The sequence below is a fragment of the Lutzomyia longipalpis genome, chromosome 2, assembly GCF_024334085.1.
Source record: "Lutzomyia longipalpis isolate SR_M1_2022 chromosome 2, ASM2433408v1".
Classification (NCBI taxonomy): Eukaryota; Metazoa; Arthropoda; class Insecta; order Diptera; family Psychodidae; genus Lutzomyia; species Lutzomyia longipalpis.
In genome coordinates this window covers 40433134-40445209 of record NC_074708.1, presented here as the reverse complement: position 1 = coordinate 40445209, position 12076 = coordinate 40433134, and the positions used below count along the sequence as shown (strand labels likewise).

At 31.6% G+C, this 12076-nt stretch overlaps 1 protein-coding gene across 2 annotated transcripts; it reads right to left on the bottom strand.

Moving 5' to 3' along the window:
• Window positions 1–329: 329 nt before the first annotated feature.
• On the bottom strand, window positions 330–12014 carry LOC129791436 (sodium-dependent nutrient amino acid transporter 1-like). 2 transcript variants are annotated; one of them, XM_055829611.1, is made up of 10 exons: window positions 9181–12014; window positions 7674–7998; window positions 7516–7592; window positions 6899–7038; window positions 6746–6789; window positions 5712–5938; window positions 3389–3492; window positions 1350–1536; window positions 1103–1279; window positions 330–1028 (listed from the first exon to the last, which is right to left on the bottom strand). In XM_055829611.1, exons 1-10 carry the CDS (start codon window positions 9229–9231, stop codon window positions 483–485), a joined length of 1878 nt encoding a protein of 625 aa, XP_055685586.1. In that variant the 5' UTR covers window positions 9232–12014; the 3' UTR covers window positions 330–482. The 2 variants fall into 2 exon arrangements, with proteins under 2 accessions (XP_055685586.1, XP_055685585.1); XM_055829610.1 differs by lacking the exon at window positions 3389–3492 and adding an exon at window positions 2732–2835.
• Window positions 12015–12076: the final 62 nt, after the last annotated feature.

The following is a 12076-nucleotide window of genomic DNA, read 5'->3' as shown; positions in this document are numbered from 1 at the left end:
TAAATTATTGAATGGTAGTGAAACTTTTCCCTTTTATTGTTTTTATTGGCCATACAATATCTATATACCACCTAATCCGAACGGAATTATTATTTGTTGTATTCTCATCGATTTTTCTTCTTTTTCCTTATATTTTTTCAACCGAAAACATTTTTTTTGCATTTTCTGGCTTTCCTGTTTCTTCTAGAGCCATTCTGATTGAATTTTCGAGTCATCCCGTACCCACAATATTGTATTAACCACATAATGAAATAATTAATTCACCACAAGAATCGTGAAAACTAATAACCGAATTTTTTCAATAAAATTAAAAAAAAAAAAGAAACAAATTTATTTAATTTATTCTCTCAGTAGATTTAATTGTTAATATACTCTTCTCTATACAATATGTATGATTTAATTATGACTTAGGAGCTATTATACAATACTTAAAACACTGCATTTCGCTGGGTTGCTTCCTGCCCGCGTCCCCCTAAATTCTTTCAGTTCACATAGATACCAAAGAAATTGCGAAGAGCTATTTTCCATTTGGGGTAGTTACGTTCAGCATTGTAGAGATCATTGCGTGCCTTAATGTCTGCCTTGAACTGCTTCCACTCGAGGTAGGATTTGGGATTTTTGGGACCCCATTCTTCGGTGGGTCGTGCACTCTTTCGCACATTGTCCATGAAGGAGCCGCGACATCCAATGGCATAGCTGGCCCATAGTGGTAGCTGCAGGAGGCCAATGCCAAAGAGAATCCATCCAGCCACATGAGCTGCTTCGGGGTAATGACTGTCGCCGAATGTGAGGGGCTTCAGTGTGGCCATGTAGTAGACAAAGATGGCCATCATGAAGACGGGTGTCACGAAGCTCCAGCAGTAGCGCCAGTAGATGCCCAAGTAGCGTTTGCACATGAATTGCGTGTCCAGTATGAAGTCTGCAAGGCCATAGACCCAGAAGATTGCCACCAATTCCACAACAGCCAGGGCAAAGATGAGAAAAGTTCCTCCGTAGTGATCTACGAGATCCAGCATCCATTGACCACCCTATTTGAAGCAAAGAGCAACGTCAGAAAAATCAAAATTCTTTCAACACAGAAGATTGACTATTTATCTCTTACCGGAGTTGTGTAAATAAGTCCAGCGAGGAACATGGCTGAGCATACAATTAGTGCCATCTGCCAGTAGACTACTTTGGGGAATTGATCCCTCAATACGGTCACAACAGCACTCACGAGGGCCACAACAGATCCCATGCCGAGCACAAAGAGCATGAAGAAGAACAACACTGAGAAGAGCTGCAAAAAAAATGAGAATTTTAGTGGGAAATTTTGGGGATTCTTTAGAGAATATTCAATTGGGACTCACCTGAGGTACCCAGTCGAATTTCGAGATAGCATCAGGGTAGGAGATGAATGCCAATCCAGAGCCAACCTTCACGACTTGTGTGATGTCAACGTTGAGATTGTGGGCCAAATTCCCGAGGATGGCAAACATGGTGATGCCCCCAAGGAGGCTCGTGAACGTGTCCAATGTCGTCACGATCATTGCATCCCTTAACAGAGATTTTATTTAAAGAAAGAAAAAAAACCTTTGAGAATATTCTTCATTACTTCGCCCCTCCCATTAAAAAAAATACAATTTAGCATGCAAAGTGACGAAACAGAAAAAAAGATTAGGAATGAAATAAAAAAGAATAATAATTCTGCCGACTTTGGAAATAAATTAATTTCTCTGCAAAAAAAAAGTTCTAATTTGCATGACAGAATGCTCTTAAAACGCGCGCGTCTCAAAACTTCTAATTTTTTTAGTGTATACCCTAAATTAAGAATAATTCTTTTTATTAAGCTACAATTTAGCACTGATTCGCTCTTTGCAAATTAAAGTCCTAAAATTAGCTAAAAGGCATAATTAAATGTTCTTTCTAATTTAGGTAGTAATTATTTTATGCTTCATAGTTTCGGTGGAAAAAAGTCATGGACATTGCAAAAAAAAACCTCTTACAGATTCTAAATTCAGGGGCATTAAATGGAGTAAATAGAGGTTTATTTATTGTGATGTAAAAATAAATAAATTAGTAAATGAATCAAATATTTGTCACGCACTAGAACAATTAAATTATATATTAGATTTATATTTATTTGATTATTTTCTTAAAGGTGTTTCTTTCCAACTTTTCAAAGTAATGTAAACAAATAATTTTTAAGTTTTAACTTGGAAACAACGTACTTGAAGCGTGTGTGATTAACTATAAAGTATTTCCGTGAATTAAAATCAACACAATTTAGGTAATAAAATAAATGGTTTTACAATCCAAAACTAATTGATTTATAGAGGAAACTATTATGTATTGAAAAACCATATAATGATGCAAAGGCAATAAAATAAGCAACAGAAACTCTTTGCAATCCTTATTATTCTTTCATCAATAATTTATTAATTAAACATTCTCAAATTACTTTTTTTTTATTTAGAATTTTTAGTTTTTTTCTATATGAACAGAATTAGTTAATTGCAAATAGACTTTTATTTTTAATAACTAGATATTCTTCAATTGCAAATTTCTTTCACAAAAAAATTGCCAAAATTCCGAAAGCTCTCCCCCTTATGCGACAAACATGTTTTTTCCAAACATTTCATTTTTACGAAAAATTTTTTTTAATAAAATAAAAAGCACATGAAAGTAAAACAAAGAGTTAAAATAAATGAGAAGAAAAAAAATTATTAACCTGGTGGCTTTTAGTGTTTACCTATAAATGTTATGATCGAATCGATTATATGACGCGAACATGACTATGGTACCCATTCCGACAGAGAGCGAAAAAAAGAGTTGAGTTGTGGCTGCATACCAGACCTGTAGTGTGTGTAATTTGTTTATTTTTTTTAAATTAATTTTATTTATTTATTTTTCTTGAAACAAAACAATCTGTGAAGATCTGAGAGTAGAAGAAAAAAAAATAAAGAAAAAAAGAAATTGAGAAAAATTCTTCAAAAAGAAAAACTTCTGCATGCGATCTTTTACAAAGCGAAACCAAATGATCCACCCACACCATTTGTATTAAAATTACAATGAAATAATTAAGCACTAATGTTAATCTATATCAATTAACTTAGACTACGAGGAAAAAGCTCTTTCATTGAAGCAATAAGCTCTTTGGGTTGAAAATTAATAGGTGGGGGAGGGAGGGATTATTAAAAATCTTAAACTATAATAAATTACTTATAAAAGCTTCACCTTTTACATGCACCACACCTTGAAAATCTTCTTGTACGTGAAATCTTACGCGAAAATGTTTTTTTTTCTGTGTGTGTTTAGTGTTCAAAAATTCCACACATTGAGGGGACAGAAAGGTTTTTTTTTAAAATCTTTTTGAGATAAATGTAGTTAAAAATACTCACACACTAACCTATAAACGTTATGATGAAAATTATTATAAGATGCAAACATTATAATTGGACCCATTCCGGTGGCTAAAGAAAAGAAACACTGCACGACAGCCTCCTTCCAGACCTAAAATTTTTTTTTACTTATCTTTTAGAGATTTTTAATTTAAAGGCATTCTTTTACATGCAGGGCAACAAAAAGAGGATTAGTTAGGAATTAGATGGATTGCTTTTTTTTATATATAATACAGGGGATTTAGTAGCTAAATTGCTTAATTTTTATTGTTGAAAATATCCAAAAATTGAATTCAAAAAATATCATTGAATATTTGTTTTTTTTTTGAAAAAATATTTAATGAGACCTTTCTTTTAATCTCATAATATTTTGGATATTTTCAATTATTATTATTCACAATTTAAAAATTAAGGTGATATGCAATTTTAAATTCTTTTAATTTTGATTTTTTTAGGATCTGCTACTTGCTATTTATTCTAGAATTATTGCAGTAAATGATCAGGGCATGCATGAAGAAAACTTAACCCTCCCATTACCATGAGGGGTAGGTAATTGGTCCCAAAGATATACTTTGTGTTATTGCGTAATAAATCTGACATGTTTAAATGTAATAAAAGTGGGAATTTAAAAATTGGCGTAACGGTCAAAGCTCGCTTCTTCACTTCTCATTTTCATACATTTTCCCCATTTTCTCCTATGAATATATTCACAATTCACATTTTACCGAATAACCACAAAGCAAAAAAAAGTAAAACCAAAAATTGCTTAGATAAGGTTCAGAAAATTTCTTAAAAATTCTATCATAACCCCGTTTTTCCAAATATCACTAACAATCCATTTATAAATGTGTTTTTTGGCCTTGTGGCTTGAAAAGGCTGGGGCCGTAAAGCTTTAAAATAAAAAAAAAAATGTTTTTTTGCTGTGAAATGGACAGAAGTTTGTTTTTAGAGTTGACCAAGAAGTCAAAAAAGCTCATTTGATTGAAAGAATTTGCTTATTTAGCAGGAAAATTACTTATGGGGTCGGTCATATACCCCATGGAATGTATACGTGGTGGTTTTTGCCAGAGCGTACAGAAGGTTAACAAAAAATATGTAAGCAAAAGTTTTTTTTTTACAAATTAAACGAGTAATATAATGAAACAACATTAATCATTCTAAAAAATATAAAAAATATAATATATCGTCATTTGACATAGCGGACGTAGGTATTTGTCGTAATAAATCTCAAATTATTTTTTTTTGTAAAATGATGATATAAAAAACGACAAGTGATGATAGTCCACTAAATATTTTATTTAAAGAAAGTTTGTCTGACGTAGATCGTTGAGATTATTCAAAGCCAAGATAATCAAATTCTAGTTTAGAATGTGTTGTTCCTAAATCTTAGAATTATCTGATAACCTCACCAAGCTTACGCGATCTGTGGCAATCTCGAATTAACGGAACAATCCGAGAGAAGTATTAATAAAGAGATTGTTAGTTATGCTTTCTCTCTTTATTACAAACCGATATTTAGCATGTTCTGCAATTTAACTTTGTTAACTTTTAGTTTAGATTTAACGTTCTTTTAACCATATAGGCTTCAGTTTTTAAAGCTAAGCTTTTTTTAACCAAGTTTTTAAATGCTATTAAGCTAGGAAGCAAAGTAATTTTACAAGTAATTTTCGTACTTTTATGAGCTAAATTTTTCAAATAATAATTATTTTGAAGAAAATGATGAGTAAAAAGATTAAAATTGCATACCAATTAAAAAAATGAAATATGTGAGTTTTACACAGTGTCTACTCAATATTATCTAACTAATGGTTCTTAGTAATAAATTACAATAGGGTAGTAAAAATGTAGCAGACGCCATTAAGAGGTAATACATTTAAAAAATTTTATTTAGTTTAGCAAAATGAATTTTCCATATATCACGTTATTCCCTGAACTTGGGTAATTCCCCTTGAGAGAGAATAAATAAGAATAACTTATATGACCTGGAAAAATTCATCACTGCCGAACATTCTTTTGATTAACTATTTACACAGCACATTCTGCAGTGTGGGAGTTTTAGTGCGAAAAGCTATATAATACGCTTTTTATACATATTTTTTTTAAGTAGGTATATGAAAAAGAAAAGGAGATAAAAATTTAAATATAGAGTAAAGAGACACTTGATTAAATATTTCAGCAAAATAGTAACATTTAATAGGAGTCTGTACAAACATGCAAAATAAAAAAAAAAAGAAGAAAAATTGCAAAAATAAAAATATCGGAAAATTCTTTTTGATCAGTAATGGAAATTTTTTTCGTTACTTTCGTCATTTTATGAGAGCGGAAATTTACCTTTGGATTGAGTAATTCGGAGAATTGTGGTTTAATGAAGAAGAGTATCCCCTCGCCGGCACCCTCAAGTGTGCACGCACGTATGAGGAGGATGATCATCACGACATAGGGGAAAATGGCGAGGAAGTAGGCAGCTTTTCCGGAACTCTTAACACCCCGCGAAATGATGATAAAGACCAAAACCCATGCCAAAAGGAGCCACAACGTCATTTTCCAATCAGGAACACCTGTATGTGGTAAAATCAATCAAATTACATTCAAACCCAATCTTTTTGGCGCCAATTTTCGCATTTTTCTTTCGTCTTCTGCAAAGTCATTTTAGTGAGCAAAAAAAAAACTTCCATTCATAAATTGAAGGCAATTGAATTTGTGCCATCATCTTTCAGGTGATAAGAAAGTCAGAGAGTGGTGCAAAAAAATTCCACCAATAAAATTGAGGTTGTTTACAAAATCATAAAATTGTTTCCCTATTTTAGTACACCCCGTGATGGAGGAGGTGCAATAACTTCGCATGGAGTAATTCCATCTCTTTTACAATTCACAAGAAATTTTTGCTTTCATTCTTCCCGCCAATTTCCCTAATTCAAGACTCGTGCTCAATACTTTTATTTTTTTTTGCCTGCAAGCGTGCACAATCAATCAGAGAGCTTCAGCGAGCTATCAATGAAATCATATCTTTAGAGAGTTTTTGCGAAAATTGGCACACGTTCATTGTACGTATAGATATTAGCGTGAACTATGAGCTTTAATGTATTTTATGAAAAAATACAGAGTATAGTTACGTATATCAACTGTTGTATTATGTTCTAAAGAGTGATGCTTTTCAATGTAAAAAGTGCATAAAATTCTGCTGATTTTCCAGCAATTTGTTAATTTTCTTAATAATCATTCAACAATGAAAATTAAGATCAACAACATTTCTAATTTAATTAAATTCCAAACAGGTGAATTTTGAGGTCAAATCAGGGGAAAGATAAGTATTTTTATTTCGCAAATTAAAAAAAAAGAAATAGATTCTTATCAATCAGATTTACCTATTCCATCATCAATTTGCTCTTTTGCTTTAAGAACTTCTTTCCTGCAAAAATACCACAAAAACGAAAAATTAGGAAACAATTAATGTCATGACCTAGAAAAATTAATATTGATATGTGTTCTTTTCGCCACTAAAACGTGGTGGATCTTACATGAAATAAAATTCGGAACTGCTAACACCATTTTCGATGTTGGTCTGATTGGGATTTGGTTTGGAGTCCACGCAATTCTCTCCCCATTCTTCGCGGCATCGTGACCACGGAAGTTCAGATTGGAATGATGAAAAGAGATACTGAAAGAGGTTTTTTTTTTTAAATTGCAAAATGACCGTGAATTTATTTATTTTAGAAAAATTCCCCACCCGAAGAAAAAATCTCGTTTAATTTCAAATTAAATAAACCCGAAGAAAAAATCTGCCTAAATTGCCTGAGCTTAGGCCAATGGCATGATGGGGGCTTAGAGCACCATATTAAGGCAATTCAAAAGGGGGATTCTCATTTTGTTATCATGATTGTAAACTTATATCGCTAGAGATTTCTTACTTGAGAAAATATAGTTCAATGAATATTTATTTCTTCAAAATAATTTGCAAAAATTAGTTAAAAAAAATTCTTTTCGCTTAACTATCGTTTTTATAATATGTTAAAAGACCATAAAAATGTAATTTTAACGAATGATTCTCATTAATTTTCTCGGGAACACCTCTAAATTCACCTTAACTTTACTCAAATAAAAAAAAGAAATATTTTTCATTTTAATAATTTCTTACGTTCAGTGTTAGTCCAATCATTGAGCAGTAGTATGAGATCACAGAGCACGTTCCAACCATTTGTCCAATTCCGATTCCTGCACTCAAAGTGGAAAAAACTTTTATTTAGAAGTATTTATTCTAAGTTAGAATTAGAGGAATAAAGAATTTTCATTTACCTTTAAAAATTGGTGACACAGCCCATATTTTAACGGAGCTCCGACTTGTAAATTGCCCGAGGATCATTTCCATGTAGTACATGGGTTTACCAACGATAATAAGGACAATGATGTAAGGAATGAGGAAAGCTCCACCACCATTCTCATAAGCTATAAAGGGAAATCGCCAAATATTCCCAAGTCCAACGGACATTGAAATGCAGGACATGAGGAATTCTATGCTGTTACCCCATGTTGCACGATTTTCTGCACCTTCCTGTGCTTCACTTTCTCCCGGATCTCGTACCTCTGTGATTTCAATACCATTCTGTTTTGCTTTGAGGTCCTTTTTTTAAGGAGAAAAGGCATTTTAATTTTTTAAGCATTTAATACTTTTATGTCTTTTTTAATTCTTTTTTTTTAATTCTTTTAGATCATTCGGTTAGTTCTGAATCGAAGATTTTCTATTTAATAATAATAAATTTATTTTAAAAAAAAAGAAGAATCATTAAAAAAAATTTAGGCTTTAAAACTTTCGACTCTTCAGGCTTTTTTCACTCAACAGTTTCTTAAACGAAAATTGAGAGAAATAACGGAGAAATGCCCAAACTCAGATTTTCGATTAGTTTTTTGGTTAAAAGAATTTTTCAATTTTAAAATCTTCACATTAACACAAAATTCCACTCATTTCACAATTATTAGCTAATCTATCTGTCTTTTGATATCCTGAGGAAGGACTCAGATTGTCCGAAAATGATCTTTAAACTTGAACTAACAAAGAATTATGACTTTTAAATTATTCCAGTTTTCTCTTGATTTAGTTCCATTCGTTAGGGGTTCAGATTGAGCTATTCTCCCCTATTCTATCGCATAAAAAGAAAGCTAATTTAATCAATTCCTAAATTTGATTAAAATAAGTCTTGATTTTGAACTAGATTGAGTGATTTTTTCGCTAATGCGCGACATCATTCCATTAATCTAAAAATGTGCCATTAATGTGTTGCGATAAGATCAAAAGGAATTTTAAAATGAAAAATTTCGTTGAAGTTCAAGAGCCGCAATGAGTAAAGCTTACAAATCGCGAGTAAAACGCGTGTTGCGCGTGTACTTAAAATACATTTTATTTTTCAATTTGATAAGAATATTTCATTCAAAAAAATTTCCTTCAAAGGTAAACTTGTTATGTTCTGGGGAACTTTTACGAATTGTAGAGAATTAAATTCATTTATGCATTTATATCCACATTCAATTGCTAAATCAAATAGAGAAGGTGATCTTCTGCGTAACAGTACGTTGCACTGAAAGATTAACTGCACGAACGGTTCAAGTTCAATACTTAATGCTAAATAATATATAAATTTTCCTTGATTTTCTGTCGTTGCTGCTTGAGCACATTTATTGGATATTTATATTAAGATTTATTTCCTCAGTAAAAAATAACCTTCAATCTTCAAAGATCCTCGTTTCAGAACTTTTTCTAAATTTTCTAAATGCATTTTTTTTTGGTAATTTCAATGGGTCAACTCACGTCTGTTGAGGCAACAAAACCTCCATTGGATACTCCGTAGGTTTTCTTCATTGTTTTTTTCTTCTTTTGGTAGCTTAATCCGCACCACAAGTCGATTTAATACTCTTGATTAATATATATCACAATTCACACAGGAAAATGAAGTCTTTAAAACTTCTAAAAGCTCAAATTGGAGGTAAACTTGCAATTAAAAGCTCCTCTCGTACAGAATGTTTCCATAGAAAAACCACATTTGTCACCTTGTACACGATTTTCACTTTAGTTTTCCACACAAAATTATTACAATTCAGTGGTTTTTTTTTGTTGTTTAATTAATACTTTTCAACTAAATTTTATCTGTTTTATCGGTTCTATGTGTAATTATTTAATTGCAAAAATAAAATATGTAGTCACTCACTGAATTGAACTTTTTTTATTTCTTGTCTAAGTTATATAATTAAAAATTGATTAATAATAAAAAACAGAAAATTACTTTAAATTGTCGGTGGTTTATCGTTTGTGTTCTGTATAGTTATTTATTTATGGCGTTTTTCTATTTTTTTTTTAAATAATTATCTTTTCAGCACATAAATTCACTTTTTTTCAAAAGAACTGTAGCACGTTAATTTTTTTTAAAGAATTTCTTTCAAAATAATTTTTAAAATTTGATTATTTCTCGTTGAGAAAAATCAGGCAAAGCCCCTCGTCTTGAGCCTCACACGAGCGCACCGTCTTTCAGTAGTAGATCGATCTTCCGAAAAAGTAGTAAAGTATTATTTCCAACTGTTCTGGACGACAGTTTAAATGGAACTAAAGTCTTCCCAGACCCGACAGTCAGAGAGAATATACCAGAAAGCGCAAAATTAATCGCCACTCAATTCCACAGTGTGTCAGAAAAAGGCAAAGAGAGAAAAAAAGCCCGAGTGTGGAGGTAAAGAAAAAAAATTTTAGCCAAGAGAGGAGTGAGGTATATAAAAATTGTTTGTATACAAATAATAATAAAATTATATTACTTCAATGCTGACAATAAAGCAATTTTACACGTCTGTTTGATAAAAATTGTTCTTGGTTGTCTCATTAACCGTAAAATATTTGTTAATTGCAATGTTGACAAGAACACATGATTGAGAAATAATGCTCCACCTCCCCTTTAAAATCACCTTAAAACATATTTTTTTCTTTTTTCAATTTCAATCTTCTAAACACGAACTTTGCACATGAAAAAATTTTATTGTTTTCTGATAAAATTCTTTGGAACTTGACCAGCTTGCACCTGTTGCTCGAGAGACGAGAACACTTTGAATGGGAAGCAGATTTTCTTCGAAGCTTCTTGGGAGCTTTCTCTAAGATTTCTTTTTTTTTTCTTAAACGTTTCTTCCCCTTTCGGATGGTGGGGGTGGCAAAAGAAAAGTCCAATAGTGGGAAGGAAATTAAATAAGAATTAGTGATGGTATCAAGATCACTTTAGCTTCACTCATGCGCAAAGTAACTGAAGAAAATTCAAAGGAAAATTCACATTTTCCCACAACCTAAAAAAATTTATTTCTTTGACGAGAAATTACCACAAAACTAATCTTAAAAGTTCTTCGAATAATAAAACTAAAAGTTCTCCTAACAAAAGGGATTCCCCGCACGCATTATGTATTATTTTATTTTCCGGGTAATTTCCAAATTCACTGAACGAATATGCTTTATGAATTAATTTGCACAATTTGAGCACTTGAAAAATTCCCAATCAGTGCAAAGTATTGTTTAACCGATGAGACGTATTGGTAGGTCTTCTTTTATATGCTATACGCTGTGATTCATAACTTTATCTTTGGGACCTCATTTTGCGTTCAAAAGCCTCTATCTTCCTCTACCTAAGTCCATCTAAAATATAAAACAAGTACGCCACTCCCTTCCACTGTGCTCAAATAAAATTTTAAGATTGGTATAAAAAAGGGATTTGCAGGTCAAATGAGAATTAAGATATTAGCCGAAAGACATTTTTCATGAGAATCTGGTTTTTTTTTGGCAATTGGCTCTTTTCTTTGCTTTTCAAGTATTTTAGTAATTTAAGAAAAAATATAATTGCATTGTAGATTAACTAATCTTAAAGAGGTTTACCCACTCTTCATGGGGAAATCGTCTCAGAATAATAATAATAATAAAAAAAGCCAAAAAGACTTTTCATATTTTCCACTGGGATAAGCTGGAAAAATTCTATGAATTCATGACTTTCTAAAGGATTTTAATCTAATGATTTTAACATGAAAAATAGAAAGAATATAGACACTTTTCACAAGTTCTAAAATTCATTTAAACTAAAGATATTTTTATTTCTTATTAAGTTTCCGTATACACAACCTTTCTGACCAATGAAAAATCCAATTAGAGAAGAAGTTTTGCTAAAAAAGGGCAAAACAGTGTAGTATCACCTGGTAGGTAGTGTTAGCGCACGCATAGGAGTCACATTTATCGGTAACATAATTATCAATTAATGTGACGGAAAGTATAGTGTTGCAAAATACGATTGTATCGTGCATTATTATTTTGTACCTAATGCGTACCACACGCTCTTCCCATGCTTGACCTCCTTGAAGATGATAATGACTTTGAAATATTCCCGCAAACTGTGAGAGGAGAAACCGCGCATTGTTCCTTCCTGTTTCACCTCTTTCAATGTGACTCACTTTTTTTTCACAATATTTACCATACAATTTATCAATTGCGCCATCCCTTTTGCACCATTTTTTTTTAGAATAACTTGTCGGTAAAATAAATAAAATATGATTTTGAACTTGAAAATATTTTCTATAATAATACAGAACATGTGGCAACATAAGAATAGTTCTAAAGTCTCTTTATTTCGTTTTTTTTTTCATAACTAAATGACTCAAAAAATTACCAATCAATTGGTGTTTTGATGACTAAT